General features: G+C 44.6%; 1 protein-coding gene across 2 annotated transcripts in view; it reads left to right on the forward strand.

Annotated features, from left to right (window-relative positions):
* The window catches only part of LOC139341040 (inositol polyphosphate-5-phosphatase A), a 129,203-nt gene that overhangs the window by 98,920 nt on the left and 9,807 nt on the right, over positions 1–20,476 (forward strand). For both annotated transcript variants that reach the window (XM_070977290.1, XM_070977289.1), the window contains exons 10-12: positions 7,099–7,194; positions 8,106–8,180; positions 14,750–14,823. In XM_070977290.1, the coding sequence (XP_070833391.1) occupies positions 7,099–7,194; positions 8,106–8,180; positions 14,750–14,823 (245 nt within the window). The remainder of the gene's footprint in view (positions 1–7,098; positions 7,195–8,105; positions 8,181–14,749; positions 14,824–20,476) is intronic.

Genomic DNA, 20,476 nt, shown 5'->3' on the forward strand with positions numbered 1-20,476 from the left:
TTTTGTCTTAGAGGAGGCCCAAAACAATGCATTTTGGGCCCATTTCTCCGACAGGGCCTCCTCTTTCAGGGGGCAGAGAGAGCCGGGGCTGGCCTAACATCTGTTTGTGTCCAGAGCCAGGCGGGACCGGAGCACAGCGTGCCTCGGTGGCCCCCTTCTCCTCTCCCTGGGGGTCTTTGTTCCCGATTTCATGCTATCAGAGCGGCAGCATGTTTTCCTGCGCAGAGCTGTCAGAGGCATAAAAGGCCCTGAGTGGGGTCACATCAAGAGGGATGGGCATGAAAAATTGGTAAAATGTATCACAAAGCCCACCCACTAGATGGTTGCCTAGCGCCCCGTGGTGGGGTTTCAAGACCCTCCTCCCCCCCGTACCTTCCTCTTCCCCTTTTCCTTGGCTGAATTACACCTCTCTCTCTCACCCTGGCGGACAAGCACATCATTTAGATGAAATGGTGCAAACAAATTAAAGGGTGGTGCTCCAAATGAATCAATGTTCTTTGTGTGTGAGGAGGGTTTTGTGCCTCGCCAGGATCTTCTCCTCCCAGTGCACACTGGGAGGATGATAGCTGGTCACCTGCCTGCCTGAAAAAGCCATCAACTGCTTCGGTAGGTCAGTTGTCGCTACAGGGATGAAACAGAAAAAACTCTTTGTTTGACGATGAAATAAGTGCTCATTGATTGAATCTGAGTCAAAGTTGACGATTTTCAACGTATGAAAGAATCTCTGTTGCACATTTTTAGTTTGTCTTGTTGACAGTGCTAACCAGGCTTTATCGAACACCAGAGTAATGAACTCAACAGAGTCTGCATTCCTGTTGGACCATCACCAATCACCAATCACTGATTGGGTCTTCGATATTCTGTAATTGACTCAGCAACGACAAATTACCTCACTGTCTGTTTCCTGTAATTGATTCCCAGCTAGCGCTGCGGTGGGATAGGTAAATTAAACGAGAGTGCAATGTTTTCAGGTTCTTAGGAAGTGTTTATACTTTATACAGATAGCTCTTCTGTTGGCCGTGTTTAAATGTGCTGCAATGATTGTTTCAAGGTTGGATGTGAATTTGTTTCCTCATTAACAGGATTAATGCTCTTTTTAAGTCTGCAGTGTTAAAAAAGAAAAACATGAATGGCCGCAGCACTGCTGGCTACTCCTTCAGATTACAAAGCCTCCTTTTGGAAACATAACACCCGCAGCTAACAACATTCAAATGAATGCCACATTAAGATGGCTATTTAAGCATGCATGGCCTTATTGAGAGGTTAAGAGAAGCCGGTACGTTAAACAGTCTTGCGGACATCTGCCGCGGTTGGTTTCAAAGTGCTGACTGAAAGTGGCAGGGGAGGTTTCTCCGATTAAATCTCCCATTAGGTTTTCTTTGTACAGGTGGCAGTAATGTGTCAAGAGCCCGGCCTGAGACAATGTCCTCCTCTCACTGGGACTAATACGCCTCAGGAGAACCCACCCTCCTTTTACTGCCACTACTTTACACAGAGACACAGTCACAATGAAGCATCTGGTGGCCTTTTCCTGTGTAGAAGGCTTTTCCATGGCCATTGTGTCTGCTAGTGTGCATGTGTGAGAGGAAGAGATCAGGAGGCTTAGAGTAAATCTGAGGCTCCGCTTGATGATGTTACTGTATGCTTCTGTTGCTAATTCATTCATTCATTAATCTGAGAATAGTTTCAGAATATTTGCTCCCAGCTTTGATTGTGTGTGTGTGTGTGTGTGTGTGTGTGTGTGTGTGTGTGTGTGTGTGTGTGTGTGTGTGTGTGTGTGTGTGTGTGTGTGTGTGTGTGTGTGTGTGTGTGTGTTCGCAACCCCCCAGCAGTGGGAGGTCGCAGGGGTCAAAGTGATGAATTTTTATAGGCCTGTTCCCTGTGTTTCAGCCCTGTCCCTTTCTCTGCGCGCTGCACTGCCTCTCAAAGACAACCATGCAGGGCAATTTGTCCTGCGGGGCCCTGCAGAATGGGCCAGCAGAGAAGTTAAATACCAGGGGGGAACACACACACACAGACACACACACACACACACACACACGAAACATACACATACATTCAGTTTCTCTCTCTCACACACACACACACACACACACACACACACACACCCCTCCATCCTGTTGTCCTGAATGATTTGTGGCCTGTCCATTATCCATTCCGAGGGGACAAATGCTTTTGGCCAGTTTCTGAAGGTAAAGCCAGAATGGCAGCTCTCAATGCGTGCCATTGTTTTTAGAGAAGTTTCCCAGATGTTATAATGCTCAAGATAAATAGGGCACATTATCACTACCTTGCACGCCCTCTTACCTCTCCAAGCTCATTTTTGGCGAGGGCGTGGCAGGTTAGGAGACCTCCTACGAAGCACACACTGCCATCAACCCTTAGTGTCAGCTCTCACACAGCTCACCGAGTTCATGGGAAGGGGCGAGGGTTTGTGTGTGCGTTACTTGCAGTTAGGGGTGACACAGGCCAGGTTTACTAGGGTCAGTTGTTGACCAGTGGGTCACACACAGGCTAACTTTGCGGGTGATAATGTGTCCACTCTCGCCTCTTCTCCACGTTGAATCCCCGTCCCGCTGTGTGTGTCAGTGATGAATCCACAGTGTTTGGAAGCATTAAATTAGCCAGCCACGGGGAGAGACGAGTGGATAACTCTGGCTTGTGTCCAGTCAGATCGGGTGGGGAGGGTCACAGCTGATTTACTGGCTTTCCTGTGTAATAGCTGGCAGGGAAGCAGGAGGCCGAATTTGTTGTTGCCTACTTTGGATGCCCCCATTTCCCCAGCTCGGGCAGATGTCGCCATCATGCATGCAGGATGGGCGTGATGAACGGTGGCGAATGGAAGAAAAGTGATCAGAGTGCTAAGCGATTCGCACTGAACCTGCCAGCCCTGCTGGCACACCTTAACTCAGCTGGCAGCCCCTCTTTGCGTGGCAGCGAGAAAATAATGGCGCATTCTGACAATGCCACTGCCCCTGCCGACACATAGGGGAGCCCCTGTCCCCTGCCTCTGGTAATGAAGAATGAATAGTTAGCTCATTGTCCACTCATCCTCCGTCTCTCTCTGCACACAGTCTTATGCTCTCTCTACCTAATTGAGGTTTAATCACTCAGCTCTAAATGCACTCAATGGATTACTATATGAGTGGAATGACAGTTTAGTGAATAGTGTGAACCATTGTATGGGACTCGGGGTGAGGGAGGGAGCAATATAAACCCCGGAGGAGTTGGGATGAATTGTGCATTGGCTGGTGCGCTGTTATGTCACAATTTTCTGCTGCTTGTTTGGCAGGTTGTGATTCTGATTGTATTGAAAATACAACATTTCAACACTGTGCCAGCGCTGTGATGTCATTATTCAATGTGGACAAAGGCATAAAACAAATAGTCAACCAAGCACATGTAATTAACTATTGAGTCAAAAAGGATCTCAAATATGCCTTGTGCTTCAAGGGGCTGGAGTTGGCAGATCCAGTGTCCAAGTGGCTTAAATCATGCACTATACTGAAATATACTGTATAATACACTGAAATAAATAGTCGCAAATAAATCTTAAAGGAATCCCACAGACAAGTTTTGTGTGCGTATTGACAGTCTGATGTGAGCTCCATTGTTCTGCAATAACTGTTAAAAACACATCAATGAGCTGCACTTTTGCACTCGGTGACATTTTTTTCATTATCATGAACACACACTGTCATTTGAGTCAGTCCCACATACACCATCCTGCAGCTGTAAATCATGAGGTTTCCAATTGTGTTTTCATCTGCGGCTCATAATAGTCCACAAGAAATGCACCATTGACTCTGCAGCACCCAGCTGTGTCGTGAGACCCAATGACTTTATTAAATGGTGTTCATCTGACTTGATTTTAAAGATTTACATCTACAGTGGAAAGCAATGGGCTTGGGCCTGAGTGCCACAGATGGGGAGTCAGAGAGTGTTGACAGATTGTTGTTTCGTGGGATTTGTTGATGATAAGAAAAATACAGAATAAGGCTCACATACTCCTTTAAGTTTTCCTTCCTTTTCATCTGTTCACCAGCCTTGCATTGAGGCAGGGAAATGCAGAGCGTAGACGGTAGAAGAAGTTCTAACAAGAATCAGCAGAGAAGGTTTCATAGCTTTTAATAAGTTAAATATGTTTTGTCTTTTCAGTCTTCGCTGTGTCATTTTATTTCAAAGTTCTTTTCTGTGTGCCGTTCCCATTCATCTCTTTCTTCTCTAAATGAGCATTTAAACACCCCTGTGTGTGATATGCATTGTCAGGAATGCAGTGTGTGGGGTTCTTAGTGTTTAAGTTGGGCACAGTGGATCACCTCCATCTGTTGGCAGCACCAGAGACAGAAGGCTTGAATGTGTGTGTGTCTTTGCTCTTTGAAGTGGGACAGATTGCTTTAACCTCTCTTCTAAGAAGAGCAGCTGGAATAGAGAGCTCCTTTAAACAGCCGCTTCCTCCTTCGACAGTCATGAGATTATCCTCCATTGATGCACAAAGACAGCCCCTTCCTCGGCAACCTCTCATCCCAGCCCCCCGGCCTCTGGCCCTCTACAAACACTCAGTGTTGACCTGTGACCCATAATGCAGAGATGTGATGCCAAGTCACTTTGCGGGATCAGTTAAAGCGCCCAGAGGAGTGAAGACATCCTTACTGTCCTGTGGACCACAGCTGCTATCCTGGACAGCTGTCCATATTTTGCCTTTGCCTGATTTCCTCTCTTCCTCGCTCAGACTAATTGTCATGTATTGAATAAGGAGCCAATTGCAACCAAATGAATCATGGTAACATCATTTAGCGTGGTCAGTGAGAGCGTGCCTGTGTGTAATGTGGTTAGGAGGCAGGAACGTTGAAGGGGCAACTGTTCAGAGACACCTGGACTCTGTTGGCAGGAAGAAGGCGACATCGCTGCATGGTCTTAAGTGACAGCATGGGGTTCTCATTTTCCCCATCTTTGTGTTTGGTTGGCAGAAACTAGGTGTGTGTGTGTGTGTGTGTGTGTGTGTGTGTGTGTGTGTGTGTGTGTGTGTGTGTGTGTGTGTGTGTGTGTGTGTGTATAGCGGGAGTGTTTTTCAAGAAGGATGACAGTAGGAGAGCTGTGATCAATCGGGTGCAATCAGCCATCTCAAGCTGCACTGACATACTGATTGGTCAGTCAATGAACTTATGAATACATCAATCAGCAACTTGTCAGCATCCAACACTGTGCAACAGTCCTGCCCAAGATACCTAAAGCACTCCCTGTGATCTGCTGCACTCTGCAGCTTTAGTTTGTTTTGAGTAGAAATGGAGAACAGGTGGCTTTGTTCTTCTCAGAAATAAGCCCTGTGTCTTCAGCCTTCTTTGGGGCCTTCTTTCTTTAGGACAAATATAAAATCTGCAGTTGGAATCATTAGTTTCCCTGAAGCTGAAACACTTACATTCACCCAGGAGTGCAGAAATTAATAGTTCTGGGAAAAGACACTTTCCCACAAGAAAAGGCAGCATTAGCTAATTGTCTTTTTTTTTTTTTCTAATTGAACCTTCCTTGCAGGGACACTCTTGGCACAAGGTAAAGGCTAACATGAATACAAAAGCTGTGGTTCAGTTATCTCACTGAGACTGATGTCACCCTCTCTTCTCCAAGTACAAACCCATGTGTGTCTGTCCGTATCATGTGCTTGTGTATGGAGTACTTATGTAGGTGTGTCACTACCAAATGTAGAGGACACATTCATGTTTAGTGATCATGTGTTTTAGTCCAAGCCCTGCTCAGAATCATTTGAACATGAATGGAGGGACTCTGTCTGTCCTTCAGATATTGATGCTTCGTGTGCCAATAAGCAGTGTGAGCTCCTGGCCTCAGAGGTAGCTGTGAACTGGCCAGGGATTTCTGCTCGACTGAGTTTTGGATTTGCAGAGCGGACGACAGAAGGGGCCTCGCTTGGAAGAAGCACAAGATCCTGATGCCTAAAGAATCCACAAACATGAAGATCCATTTCATAGAAATACTTTTTGATACTTCAAGCTCACAGGCTTCACTGGACTGTCAGGGAAGGTTGCAGTTTGTGTCCCTTCTATCAAAAGTTAATAAAAAAAATTGCCTCAAGCTGAAAGTAAAGCACATGACCACATTTGGAGGAGTTGGTGTTAATGAAAGATGGCAAAAGCTGACTTTGTGTGGTTGTCCTTGCTAGCTGTGGCTACAATGACTTTTTGACAGGGAAAGTATCTCCTGCCCTTCTCACTAGCTCCTTCTTTGGCCTATTCATTGCACAAAGCTGCTTAAGCGCACTTAAGCGCATTAGCATTTGGCTGCCAGGGGAGCATATTGACCCTGCATTTGGATGGCCTAAATGAGTGAAAGATGGAGCGATTTGTTAGGGCTTTAGAAAGTTGCTTTTGGGGAGGGGGGGTGAGCATGAAGGAATGGGGTTGCGGCAGTGGTTGGGGGGACTGCAGAGAGTTGTTCCACTTTCTCTCAGGGCATGGTGTTTGTTCTAATCTGGTGTGCCGTTTCTTCGCGGCCGAAGCAGGACTGATTTGTGACATTTCAGTCTAAAGGGCCTTTTTCTGCTCGCTATATTGGCTTGACCCGATTATCTAATCTGTGCTTTGAATTTCAATCAGGTCACCCAGTCACTGCTGTGTGGTATGGGAACCACTGGCTGAGGGATTACCTCATTCAACTGTCTTCAAACACAGATGGTCGAATGTTTAACTAATTGTTAAAAGAGTACACAAAGCGGAATTTAACCATACACACAGTGCATGGGGTCAGTACATAGACCCAGATAAAGAGGAGGGACAGTGAGGTGGTAGTCTGTGGGACGCTTCTTTAAAAATCATTCAAATGCCGACCAGTGTACTTTGCTTTTAGGCACAATGGCTGCTGCAATAGTTTGCTCTAAGAGCATTATAAAGTGTGTGTGCGTGTGTGTGTGACTAGCTATACTTGTGTACATCTGTGTAAAAGGTGAAATAAGTAAATGATTTCCAAAGGTTATCTTTTTTCTTATGACCACACACCTCCTGTAGCATGTCTTGCTGTTCAGATCTGACCTTGACAGTCTTTTCCTCCTTCTTCCCATCCTCAACTCTCCTCCTCTCTCACCTCCAGACTCTCTGCTCCACTGCCACCATGCAGACAGTCAGAGCCGCAGACACCAATGAGGTCGACAAGCTAATATTCCGAGAAAGTGACAATGACCGAAAGGTAAGCTATGCTGCATTAATTCTGCCTGCCACAATACTGACTCATCATGACCTCATTAAAATGATCAGATTTATAGGTGAATATGAATCATAGTGTTATCCCAACACCTTTTTTGTCAAATATCAATAGAAATGAATTTGGCTTAAGGCCTAGTCGCACCAGAAAGTGCACAGTGAAATTCACCAGTGCCAGAGGCTTGGTAACACAGAGATGGGGAGCTACTGTAGCTGACAAATGCAGTAGCGAGCTGTGCACAGTCATAGTGACTGCACATAAAGATGGATGACATGACAACTCCGCAAAAGTCAAAGTTACACTCTGGCTCTAAATGATGCCACCAGCTCAATATGGCAGCGCCTGTAACCAGAATATTTTGCCTTTGTTTTTGTACAGTGGGAGGAAGTGGAGACGTGTCCACCATCTTTATTTACAGCCATTGGTCTGTCACACGATCTCTCAGAGCGTCCCTCTATTTTCTCTGTACTGTCTGTACTGGATAATAAGTTCACCCTGTATATTCAAAAAATTAATTTCACCCTCGACTTCTGTCTCACAAGTGTCTAAAAATCATTTCCCCTGTTTTAAATGCTGCTGTGACCAGGCCTTAATAAGACTATGATGATGTATCTGTCCTGTGAGTCGAAAGGGAAAATTGCCTTCTGGACTCATAATATAACCTTCAAATACTTTTTTTCTGCTTCTCTATGTGCCATACGCCTTAACCTGCCGTGTCACAGGTTAGGTTAAAATGCAGAGTAAAGTGGTGTGATGCCTCGGTGAGACGTGCAGAATGAACAGTGCTGTCCACCTGTGCACCACACTGCTGCTCATTAGTGCTCTAATTACAAAGTGCAGCTCACATTAGATTTGGTATTAATCAGAGCACCGTTTCTCTCCTGCCACTGATTTAGGTTGTTCTTCAACTTGAAAAGAAGCTTTTTAATTATTTCAACCAGGACGTTTTCCGGGAAAACAATGGGACCTCAGTAAGTCACCCCTTTGCTTCCTAACCCTTTATACATTCCTCTGCTCTCTCATTTCTCCACTTAAACGTATTTATTGCAAATGTAATGATTTTCATTTGCTACACTTCTGATTATCCTTGAAAGGGACAGAGCACAAGAGATTGAAACAAAATGAAATTTCATATTTGAACGTACAGAAAGGGTTATTGTAAAGGGAAATAAGATCATGCACCAACTACTTATTGCCGACCTGAGACATGCAGATGCTTTAGTAGATGCACTGGCATCACTTAATCTAACACACACTCTCTTTGTCTCTGGGGGGACAAATGTCTTTGAAACAACTTTTAAATGAGGCTGATTGTAGATGAGGTGAGTGTTAAGTGTCTGCAGGAGAAAAACACCCTGTATACACTTCTACGTTTATATGGCTGTATATTACATTAAGTAGTTCAAAGTTGCACCTTGTTAAAAAAAAAAAAAAGGCCCCATGAAGGAAGCACGCACACACACACACACACACACACACACACACACACACACACACACACACACACACACACACACCAACGGCATGGACTGTGAAGCCACTTGTCTGGCCAGACTGGAAACATAGAGTTTATTTACATTATTGTCCCCATAATGTAAAAACATGAGTTCTGATCATTCAGGATTATGCATTTATTCACTTTAATTCATCATTACATTGATTTTATCCAGATTACCAAACATAATTTCATCCGGCATGGTCTAATGAGTCATTTTGGTGGAAATTAATGTAAACTACAGAGCAGTACATAGCTGGATAGAGTACTTTATTGATCCCCTAAGGGAAGTTGCAGTGTTGCAGCAGCAAGTCATATCACAAAACACACATAACATCCTAAGATGACTTAAGGTAGGTGAGAAAAACACTATTTAAAAGCAATTGAGCTCTCATAGTACAAATGAAAGTTGTTTACATGTGATATGACATACATTTCTATTTTTAAATACCTGTCAAGCCCTGAACCAAAGTGAGTGACTGATGGGTTTGTGGGGTGTTACTGCAGCACTGATGGTGTACAGTAAGATTTCACTTGTATAAGAAGGCCCTGAGGCGCTTTCCTATGATTGTCTAAACCTTTTGTTACTGGTTGCTGCTCTTCTATGTGACAGACCCCACTCTCCTCAGCAAATAAGTCATCTGTATTTATGTGGGGTGGGTTTGCTCAGCACTTTTTCTGCATTGTTCTCCCTTATGCATGTGTACTAAATGCAGCTGCTGGAGCCAAAAAATCTTGAAGGGTAATGGAATGTGCTTTAATACTTCCTCCCCCTCAGCTTTCTTTATATTTTAGGAGGAAAAGGTTTCAACACTGTAAGATCGGATCACAAATTAACTGCATTCTGTATCCACTTCCTTTAGCAGAAAAGCACAAAAGGACGTCATTGGCCTGTTTAAACAAAGATGGAATTTGAAAGACTCTGATTGACCGCACACACTGTACTATCGGACACATGAGAATCACTGAATGTGATCAGCAGAAATGTGGAAACTGTGTAGCACTAGCTGTAGGAGGCGCAGGCACCCCCTGATTTCCTCCTCCCTCTCCTCCTCCTCACCCAGTCAGACAAGATGGATGACATAATGGGGGCATCAGAGATAATCTGATGGTCATGGTCTAGTTAAACACACCGTGTTATGATCCTTATAAAACAAACTACCTTTCCAAAAGGATGAATGTCCCTCCTCACACTCCTCCACTGGGGAAGGGAGAGAAAAAAAAATCCATTGCATCCTTCATCAACTGCAAGACTTGTACCAGCTTGACAGAAATTTAATTCGAGGCAGCTCTTGAAAATAATTATTGTATTTTGAGAGGAGTAATCATTGGCCAGGACATGATTGAATGTGTCCATGCCTATTGACTTTTGCTATGATTAATAGGTTTGTTTAGTCGATATTCCCATCGAAATTGTATAATTAATTATCCCCGGCGCTGTCACGGCGGGACGATGGAGAGCCCTGATGAGTATTTGGGAAGATTAAATTTTCCGGGCGCTCGTGGCGTCAAGGGGCACCGTGGGGCCTTGCTCCGGTGGAGAGATGGGAGGAGTGGAGCATGTGTGTGTGCGCGTGTGTGAACGCATGCGTATTGTGCATGTTTGTGCCGTGCATCTGTAGATCAGCACAGTTTCTTCCTCTCCTGGAGCACACACCCGCGGGGCCGTCCCCCTCCTCCATCCCCATTGATTTTGTTTCAGTATCTCTTTATTGTAACTTTATCAGTGTGGTGTCGGCAGATGGGGGACCAGGAGAGGAGGGTGTGTTTGTGTACGAGCTGTAGTAAGTGATGAACCTTTCTGTCTGGCGTGCCTCTCCTTGTCATGCTGGCAGCGTAGCCCTCAGCATTACTCAAAAAGCCCAGAGACGTTTTAAACATGAAAGGACATTAAAAAATAAGGAACTAATGGCGCTCCAGCCTTCAGTTTTTCCCTGTCTAAACTCTTAAGTGGCAATACAGAAGCCATGCTAAATGAAATCTGACCTTATAGGATTTATATAAACTGATGCTCCATTGGGTCCCCGGTTGTCTCTTTGTTTAGCTCGCCTCGGTTTTGCATGCTTCAGGAAAGTATTGATCTGAACAGATAGCATGCATGAGCAGGTGGGTTTATTTACTGTTACATGACTTCGAGGTTTTCACGCTAATATCATGGTGGAGAAGAAGTCAAAAATGTTCCTTATTGCAGAAGTCAGTTTACATTTTCTCATCATTGTATTGAATGTCAGTCCTTGTCTAATTTCCTTCCTCTCTACATAATTTAATGAACATGGAAATGAGAGTTCAGAGGTGCACTAGTGTTGTGTTTTGTTTGGGTTGGCCCCTCCCAGCACTAATCGAACATCCCCCCCGTCAGTGATAGTTTATCGCTTTTCCACACAAAATAATGAAGATCTCATAAAAAGAAGGAAAAATATGGCCTCTGCAATGAAAGCCAAGTGTGTGGTGTAAAAATCAAATTAAATGACCTTTCACCCCAACATTTATTGATGGCTTTTAATGGCAGCAGGTGTTGTCACAGGGGATATTTGACAACGCGTAAATCAAAGCACAATTACAGGTATGAGGGACAGTGATAGGGACAGTTGGGGGCCAAAGACCTCGTATTCCCTTTTTTTTTTCGCCCCGCTCAACTTCCTGCCTCTTAACTATCACCACATCTCTGATTTAAGAGCGCGCTGATCATCCAAGCAAAGTCAGAAATTTGAGCCCATGACAGGGTAGTTTTTACCCAGACACTTCCTCATCTTTTTCCCTCTGTGATATTGGCGGAGCTGCATCATCTTGCACCACCTCCTCCACAACTCCCAAGGTCACTTCTGGTTGACAAACTACTCCTGGCTTTATAATGTCATGAGGCCTTGAACCAATATAAGCCGTTTTTTTTTTTTTTTTTAAACCACTGACCTAGCAGAGAGAATTATGCTTAATTGACCTGGGATGAAATGTAGTGTGAAATGTGTAGCTGCAGGGTTTTTCATTCACCTGAATGAATTACTCAACATTCACTTAAGGCACACCATAGATACACACAGCCATATGTTGCTCACCCCCTGCTGTTTAAACTGCTTCACACACTTATCTGAGGTGCTTTACCTCAGACAAGCAATCACACCTGTGAACATGATACACATGTGTACCAATGGAAAAGTGTCAATTATTGATTTGAGGAGTCATCATTATATCAGTATACTGTATACATACTGTCACACACTTTAGCTTCCTACCGTCTTTTTTCTCCATGCTCTGTCTCACACTAGAGTTGGACTGATAAATCAGCTCGGCCAATATGTCAGCTGATATCAGCTCGCTGCAGATACACCTGTATCTGTGCGTATGATAGCTAATAAGAAATAAGAGATTTCTGTACAGACATGCCAAAGATGTTTTCGAGGTAATTTGGATACAGTGTGACCTGCACAATGTCCCTCTCATTACACACTGTGCCAACAATTCATTGAAAGTTTATTGAAATTAATTAAAAGTTTTTCTGGTGGTTTCTTTTTAAACTCTCTCAAAAACTTAAAATAAAAGTGAAAAATATGTTTTGAACAGTATGTTTGTCTGCTCTAAGGTAAGCTGCAATATGTTAGCATGTCTGGCTAACTAGCTTCCTGCCTCTAATAATAACCAAAGCCAGGTTATGTTTTTAAAAAGCCTCGTTCGTCACTAGCACATCCACAATGTCATGTGTCCCCACCGTGTAGAAGGATGTTACTGCACCAGAGTGTGTGCTAACGTTTGTGGCTCTCTAATGCTGCTGGATATGAGGAGGTTTACACTCCAGCAGCACCAGCCAAATGTGTTGTAGTAGATAGCACCATGTTCACCAAACTCAATGCTTATTCTTCATCCTAAAAGCCTTTTCTCTCATCCCGTTAAAAGTGAAATACTTTTACACATCAATCAAACCTCTCTCATCAACATTTATAAGCTAAGTAGCCAAACCGGATAATGTTCGAATGAAATACGTCTGATCTGACATTTGTTCCCTATCACACTTACTAACTGCAATAGAAGAGACATGCAGCCATGTACGATATCATGTAGGCAGCCATCGAGGGTTCATTTAAGATCCATTTATGGAGTTTTGTTTTGAAAGGAGTCAGTCTGAAACATTAAATGTCAGCTGGAGACAGCGTTTTCAACCAGCTCATGGAGCTAATGTTCGCTTAGCTTGCCAGCTATCTGCGGCTAATAAATTCACCACCATCTCAGCCAGCCAAATGAACGGTCAGAGGCTGCTTTTGTCTGAAATCAGGAATCCATTGTTTCAAAAATTCTGAGGATTTTCAAATGCTAAATCTGCCGTTGTTGTCTTTGGAAATCTATTGTGCAAGCACAACAGCTTGTAGCTGTAGCAGCAGTGAATAAGGGGGGCTGATTTTTTTTATTAGTGTTTACAGTTTTCAATTCTACAATGAATTACCATATTCCTTATTCTCTTAATTATCAATTTTGCTATCAGTCTGAAAAATCCAGTATCGGTCAGGCTATAACACACACACACACACACAGACACACACACACACACACACCGGAGGGAGGCATCAGCGGGTGGATGGTGAGACGGGGTGTACAGTGGAGCGTGGGGTTGCATCCCCTGCTCAGCCATCCCTCATCCACAGTGTGTGAGTCTCTCCTGTGACCCCGCCACTGTGAGTTTGATGAATGCAGCACATCTGCCCTCCTGAACCACTGAGACTCCGTCTGGGAGGCCTCTCTGCCTGGAAGTAATGGCCACTGTTCTACACCACTGACACATAATCACACACACACACACACAAACACTCAGAGTGTCATCGTGGAGGCGCATGCTGCGCTTTGCCTTATTTATACATGTGTACGCAACAGTGCTGTGAAGACAAACAATGCATCCACACTCAGACATGGACAACATAAATATGTCAGTGTAGATGGAAGACTGTAGTTACCTTCTGCTGATATAATAATATTCGTATGACATCCACTTCCCTCCCCCTTGTCTCCACTTGTGAGAATGTCCTTCCAAATATTACCCATCTGCACCGCGTCATCGCCACTGATATTTCATCATGTAGCCATCAACATATTGCTGCATGTAATACACCAATGTAATGTCATTAACATCAAGCTGCCTGTACAAGTGCTGTCAGACTCACACCATCTAGGATGAGCTCTTCACCAGGCCATTATTGTAGCCTGGTGTTTGAAACATGTACAATAGCCCAATTTACCACTAAACAAACGTGTCTCGGCTTCATCTCGATGTCTTCCTGTCTGAAAGGAAAGGGTGGGGCTAGCGCGGGGTCCTCCGGGGGTTGCTGAGAAACGTCGCTGTCAGTCTCTCAGGGAGGCAGTCATGCAGGTGCCCAAGCTACCTGTTCATCTCCCAGATAATTAATGTGTACAAGAAGCCGCTAATTGCACTTTTCACTAATGATTTATGGGTTTTGTGAAAGGGGGGAAATTGGGGGACGTGTGTGTGTACACTCTGGTGAGTGAGTACAGCTGGGTGAGGAGACATGATTGATGAAGAGTGTGTGGATGCACTGTCAGTGTGGAAAGATAGACCCCCAGTAGGACAGGGCCAGGAGCACACACAGACACACACAACTGGTCAACTGCTGTCAATTTTTTCCAGCGTGGGGAACATGGAGTTAAGTAAATAAACCCAAACATGGTATCTCCTGAACGTGTCTTATTCTTATCCACCCCTCACTGAGAGTGAGGCCTGATGGTGGAAGGTAAGCTCAAATTCAGCTGGCTGAATCACATGAGGTTTCACACTTGCAAGTGTCTGTCTGTTTTCAGAGGACAGATCTAAAGTTTGAAGCTTGGACCATCTCTTAATCACAAGAACTGCTCAGCAGGACTTAGAGCTGATCAGAGGTCTACGGTGTTCGTACCAGCCAACTTTTAGACAGATGTGTGTGTACTGTATGAATGTAAAGCATAGCAGAGCTGAAAAAGAGCATTCAGATTCAGGTGACTTTCACTTAATCAATTTAAAGATGTAATAATCTAAACCTCTCTCTCTCCTCCTTTTGTTTCTTTCCACAGCTTTTAGAGTATGACAAAGAGCTGTCGGTGTTCAAGGATCGGCTGCATGAACTGGAGATCTCTTTCCCACCCAGGTATGGAGACATCTTACATCACACACAGCCTAGTCTGACGCCTGCACACACAGTACTGACAGCTGCAACACTAAACTCCTCTCTGATGTTCCCACAATGACATCAGGCCCTGGATTCTTTTTTTAAAACACAGGTCAACTTTCCAGCTTTGTTACGAAGCATTTTTGAAAGAAGTTATCAGGGTTTTTGAAAAATCACCAAATTTAGAGATTCATGGATTTCACTGGACAGCAAAAAAAAAAAAAAAAAAAAAAAGACAGAATAAAGATAGCAGAAATAGAGGAACCCCCAAGGCTCAAGTTTCACTCACTGGGGAAAATCACATGCTGGTAAATGCAGTAACTCTGCTGATCAGGTCTTGACCATAAGGACTCATTATTCATATGTAAAATCAGAAAGAGTCAATCACCCCCTTATTGTCCAAAATGGTTTTATGAAAGCGGTTGGATCTGTATTTGATGGGTAGTAGACGCTAAGTATGATTGGATATGGTCCCAAACTGCTCCCATGTGTATGTTTTTTCATGTGTGTGTGTGCGAGTGTGTGTGTGTGTGTGTGTGTTGCTGTGCGAACGCTTTGGGCAGCATTGATATTCCGTCTCAGTGGGACTTGGGGGAGACTGGAGCGGGTGGTCTCCTCTCTTCTTCCTCAAACAAATGCATTTGCAATTAGCCCTTTCAGAGGAGAGGGAGGGCAAACACGCGGCCGGCGTGGAAATATGTTTCGGGAGCAGCGCGTTAATGGCGCTTGACCTTTGCCGTCGGTTGTGACTCAATCAGTGCAGATAATGAAACGCTGTAATCAAACAATAATTACTTGATAAACTGCTCTAGTGGCAGGCGCAGGGCGGCGGGGGATTTTAGTGTGTGTGTGTGAGAGAGAAGGCTTGAGATACATAGAGCTATCAAAGCTTGTGTATGTGTGAGCGGCTCGGAGTGTGAGAGACTGTGTGTGTGTGTGAGTGCATGTGTCAAGGTTCTGCCAGTCCCTGTTTTTTAAATGACTCTGTGTCTTAATCAGGGACCCCATTTACATCACTTTGCATAAGTGACAGGTGGATTTATTGTCCTTTTACACTGGCTGACTTTTGCACCTATCCATATAATACTGAATCATCTCTCCACAGGGAGGAATGAGTGTGCTGCTGTGGAAGAATACAAATGATTTCCACATACTTGAGGTGATGATGAATCAAATAGATGAAACCCGGGAGCAGCATATGAAATTTAATTTGATCTACTCTGTGCGCGCGACAAACCACATCATTGTCAGCCTTGTAATGGGTAGCAGTGGCCTAGTTAAACTTAAACAACCCCCTCCTCCCACTTCACACATACACACACCCCACACGCATACACTGGCACCCCTCCCCCTGTCAGGTCTGCCTTGTGCTCCTTGAGCAATCAAGCTTCAGCGATTGTTCCCCATCACATAGCCTGCTCCAGACCAGCCCCTCGCCATCTGTGCGGTTATTACTCTTTTTAATGCAGGCCATCAGAACACACCCTCACTGACACACACACTCATGCACGCACACGGCTCACTTTTGTTCAGATCTATAAATCAATACTAGTCAAAAACATTTAATCTGCAAGTGAATTCTGTCTGTTGTCCTGTGGTGGATAGAAAGTTGTCACAATATGAGACTTGCTGTCAAGGATGAACTAAAGATCCCAAAGTGACTGGTGCCCATACGTGGCCATAGAACAATGTAATGCCAGCTTTCTATTTTAACCAGGAAGCTACAGCTGAGGCATCATGGCCAGCAGCTCCCTTTCATTTTTTGAAATGGACTTTGAGTTTTATCAGACATACATCTCTGTCCCCGCACATGCACGCATGAATTCTTCCCCCTGCATCGCTGCAGAGGCTGCAAGCTGTAAAGTGCACATCTCTTTACTTTCAAAAAGTCGTCTGTCAAAGTTGGCCATGACAAGGCTAAGTGCTTGGGCACCGGGGTGAGGAATTTGCCCGGGCCTTGTCACAGTTGGACCTGGAGCCAGTCGGCTGCTGCGGGACGACTCATATGCACTCATACACAGGAGCCCGTGTGTGGTTACGAGTTTTCTCTACCGGTGTATGTCAGAGAGGAGATGAGTCTGATAATCAGAAACCAATCATTTATTCTGACACAGCTTCTCCTGTGCAGTGCATGAGACTGCAACAAGCCATTAGGTCATTATCTTTGCTTAGGCTGCAGCACGGCCATTTGACTGAGAATAATGGTAAGTTTTACTATACATTATTGTACTTTTGATTTCGTATTAGGAATGGCATAACTATGGTAATATCCCCTAAAACATACTAAGCCACCAGTAACTTATTCATGTATTTTGATTGATTTAGGGGAAAGCTTTTAGTACTCCTCTGATCTGATTTCTTTGCCCTTTTTTTGCACGAGATCGATGCAAAAATTGAATCGGGACCCCAGCTTCAGGAGGAAATGCAGTGGACAATGAGGGAGGAGTGGAAGAATGTAATCTGCCTGTAACATGGTTACTGGGAATAGGCTTTGAGGGAGATTTTGAGTGACATCAGACCAGCGGTACAACTCCATCAGTGGACAAATCATGAGTGATTTCAGAGGAGGGAGATGGTGTGGAAGTTGTGCGACATTGGTAGGGAAAAAGTAGAAGGAGATGTAGTTAGGAAAGATGGCTGCTGAGGAGCCACACTGCAAGTACATACACAATATAACATCCAGGCACAGCTAGTGTTCCTATTAACACTACAGGTTGCTATTAATGTATGTTCACATGTCCAGATGTGGGTCTTTGGAAGGGCAGCTATTGCCTCCCTCATCAGCTACTGGAGCAAGCACTTATTTCATGACTGCTAAATTGTTTAGTGGTACAGTGAATTTGTGGAAGCCTTGATAGACAGTGGAAGTACACACAAAGTCGATGCCGATCGTGATCATGTGGAGTCGTCATGCACAGTCCTCATCCTCTCTCCTTGCATGGTCAAATGATGAATTTTAGCCGTTTGATTTATTTATGGATCTTCAAACACACACACACACACACACACACACTCCCATCCAAGGGAACACCTGTTAAAGTGAGAACACATATTTCAAGCAAGGCCCCAGAATGTCAAGACATTGAACCTTAAAACCGAAACCACGTCACTGCAAACTAAACCACACAAGACTAAGGCCTGGGACAGCCTGCCTGCCTCTACCTGTGTGTGACGGCTACTTCTCTGAACCGCTGCAACTCGCACACATGTGGTTTCCACACAGCACTGCTACTGCCAGCCCTATCTTTCTACAGGGAGTTTGCCTTTGATAATGGCCATCAGTTATGATGGTGACATTATTTGTGTTTACAGAGAGAGGGAGAGAATGGACCGGAAAAAAATACTGCCCTTGGTCATTTTTCATGTCTGTGACATATTCTACAGATACAGACACTGATGCTGTAGTGAAAGGCTGATATGATGTCGATTTGACTGTAAACAGATCATTTTCACAGTCTGTCTCTGCTGGGAACCGCGTTAACATGGGCGCCAAATGGCACTCACACAGGTAGTGTGTCCCAGGGGAAAGAGCCTGCAGTCATGCTAGTGGTTCTGTCGGGTTAAACTTGGGTTCAGTGGTGCTAGCATGCTGATGTCAGAATGTTAACATGCGCCCAATGCTAATGCTAACTTGCTGATGTTTAACATGTTCATTTTGAGCATGTTAGCATGCTAACAAATGTCACACAGTTTTTGACCTGATGTGGCACCAGAGGAAAAGCCACCAAAGTCAATAAGATTCATCTTCTGGGGACCTGATTGCCTGTAGAAAATGTCATAGCAATCCATCCAACACTTACTCCGTGCAAACACTTGTGGCTACATGGACACGAAGTATAATTTGAGCTGGAAAAGAGCAGTTGACCTGTTTGACTGCTAGCAACCTGAAAATGCAGTTTGGGATTTCACTAGCACAGTGCAAACATATGAATCTCTCTGGCGTGTATTTTTTCCATTTATTCCAATGCTTTGGGACCTTCTCATCACACACATAGAGAGAACGATGGGGAGGTGGTAGAGGCAACAGCATGGCTCCAGTCCCATGTGTCTGTGTTTGTCAAGTCTAGACATGGAAAAAAGCACAGCGTGGCCCAGGGGTCAGGAGGTGAGGCCAGCGAGGAGGCAGAAACCGATAAACAGTAGTGTCCTCACTGTTGGGGAAGCACCGTGGGACCAACCTTTGCACGTTAGCATACCTTTTCCAAAGCTGCAGGTCTATGAGGACGAGCCAAGAGTGACTTGCCTGCTGGGGAAAGCTACAACATTCACACTGTCATGAAAAAGAGGAAGGAGGAGGTCTGAAAGCTGATGCCAGACAGAACGACTTTGCCCTTCAGATGAGAAAAAAGTGACACAAATGGCTACCTGCCAGTTCTTCAATAACTGTTAATAAGTACATATGAGAGAATTGTCAGAGCAGTGGAGAATTCCTTGAGACTCGTTTTGAGCTCATAGGAAGTGCTCACACAGATGGCTGTCCTGTATACAGTGACTGCCACTGTTCTGTGAATAACGCTCTTCACAAAACACCCCTGGCCTCTGAAGGCACTTACGAATGATGTCACCCACTCTGCGTGTGTATTTGTGTATTTGACTGTGAATGCATTAGTCTTACTGCTCCACTGTTTGCATCCTACATGAACAAGGCTTCTTGTTCTCTGCTCCGTGAACTGCCATGCTGCACCGGAGTAGTGGCACGTGACTCCATTTAAGGAGCGCCACAGATGTACTTAAACAACAACGGTTGAAGCACTGCGTCCGAGGCCACTGTTAGTGTTCGGGATTCAGCCTTACAGGCTAATCTACTGAACAGCAACATTGTTTTACAACCATCAGCGCATCCATCATTCTAACGACTAGAGAGCCTGTGAAAATGATGAGGGGCTATTGTTGCGATAATAGCTGAAGATTGTCCACAGTCTTGTGTCATTGCCTCTTGTCTGAGATGATGCCACTGAGAGGGAGGCTTTGTTCAAAACAATCTTAGGCGGAGAGGATTAAATGGATGCCATCTGTGTCTTCTTGTCTTCATTTAGAGCGGCTAAAGGCAGAACATGTCATAGCTGAACCCCAGCAGGCTGTGAGCCATGAGCTACTGATGGCATTTCACTCTGTTTGTACTGCACTATGCCAATGTTGTGCCTGCGAGCCTCCCAGCTCTACAAACTGAAGCAAACATTCAGCTTTATTGATAGCATTTGGCTGATCTTTTTGAATCGGTGTATGTGTGTGTTGTGTTTTGCCAAGCCTCCCCTGGCTACGGCAAACAAACATAGCTGTAGAGGCAGCGAGTCGTTTGAAACCCACAGCTTCTGACTTTCTAGCCAATCCCAGCCCGGCCATGGCCACTCCAACATCCCATGATGCTTTTTACCACCCTTGACCTCACGCTACTTGATAGTATGACTCTTATCTTTGGCTTCCCGCCCTGCCTATATTCCCAAGTTTATATTGCCCTCATTAAATACTGAGTAGCCAAATAGCCCACTGTTTGGCCTGTCACTTATTTGTCATTGGGTACAATAAGGTAATAGCTTTGATAGGGAGATAAGAGAATGTCGAACAAGGAGGTCTGTCCTGGAGCAACCCTTGCCAGGACTGAGTCCCCAGTCCAGGGGATGCAGGTTGGTAG

Source organism: Chaetodon trifascialis, chromosome 13, assembly GCF_039877785.1.
Source record: "Chaetodon trifascialis isolate fChaTrf1 chromosome 13, fChaTrf1.hap1, whole genome shotgun sequence".
Taxonomy (NCBI): Eukaryota; Metazoa; Chordata; class Actinopteri; order Chaetodontiformes; family Chaetodontidae; genus Chaetodon; species Chaetodon trifascialis.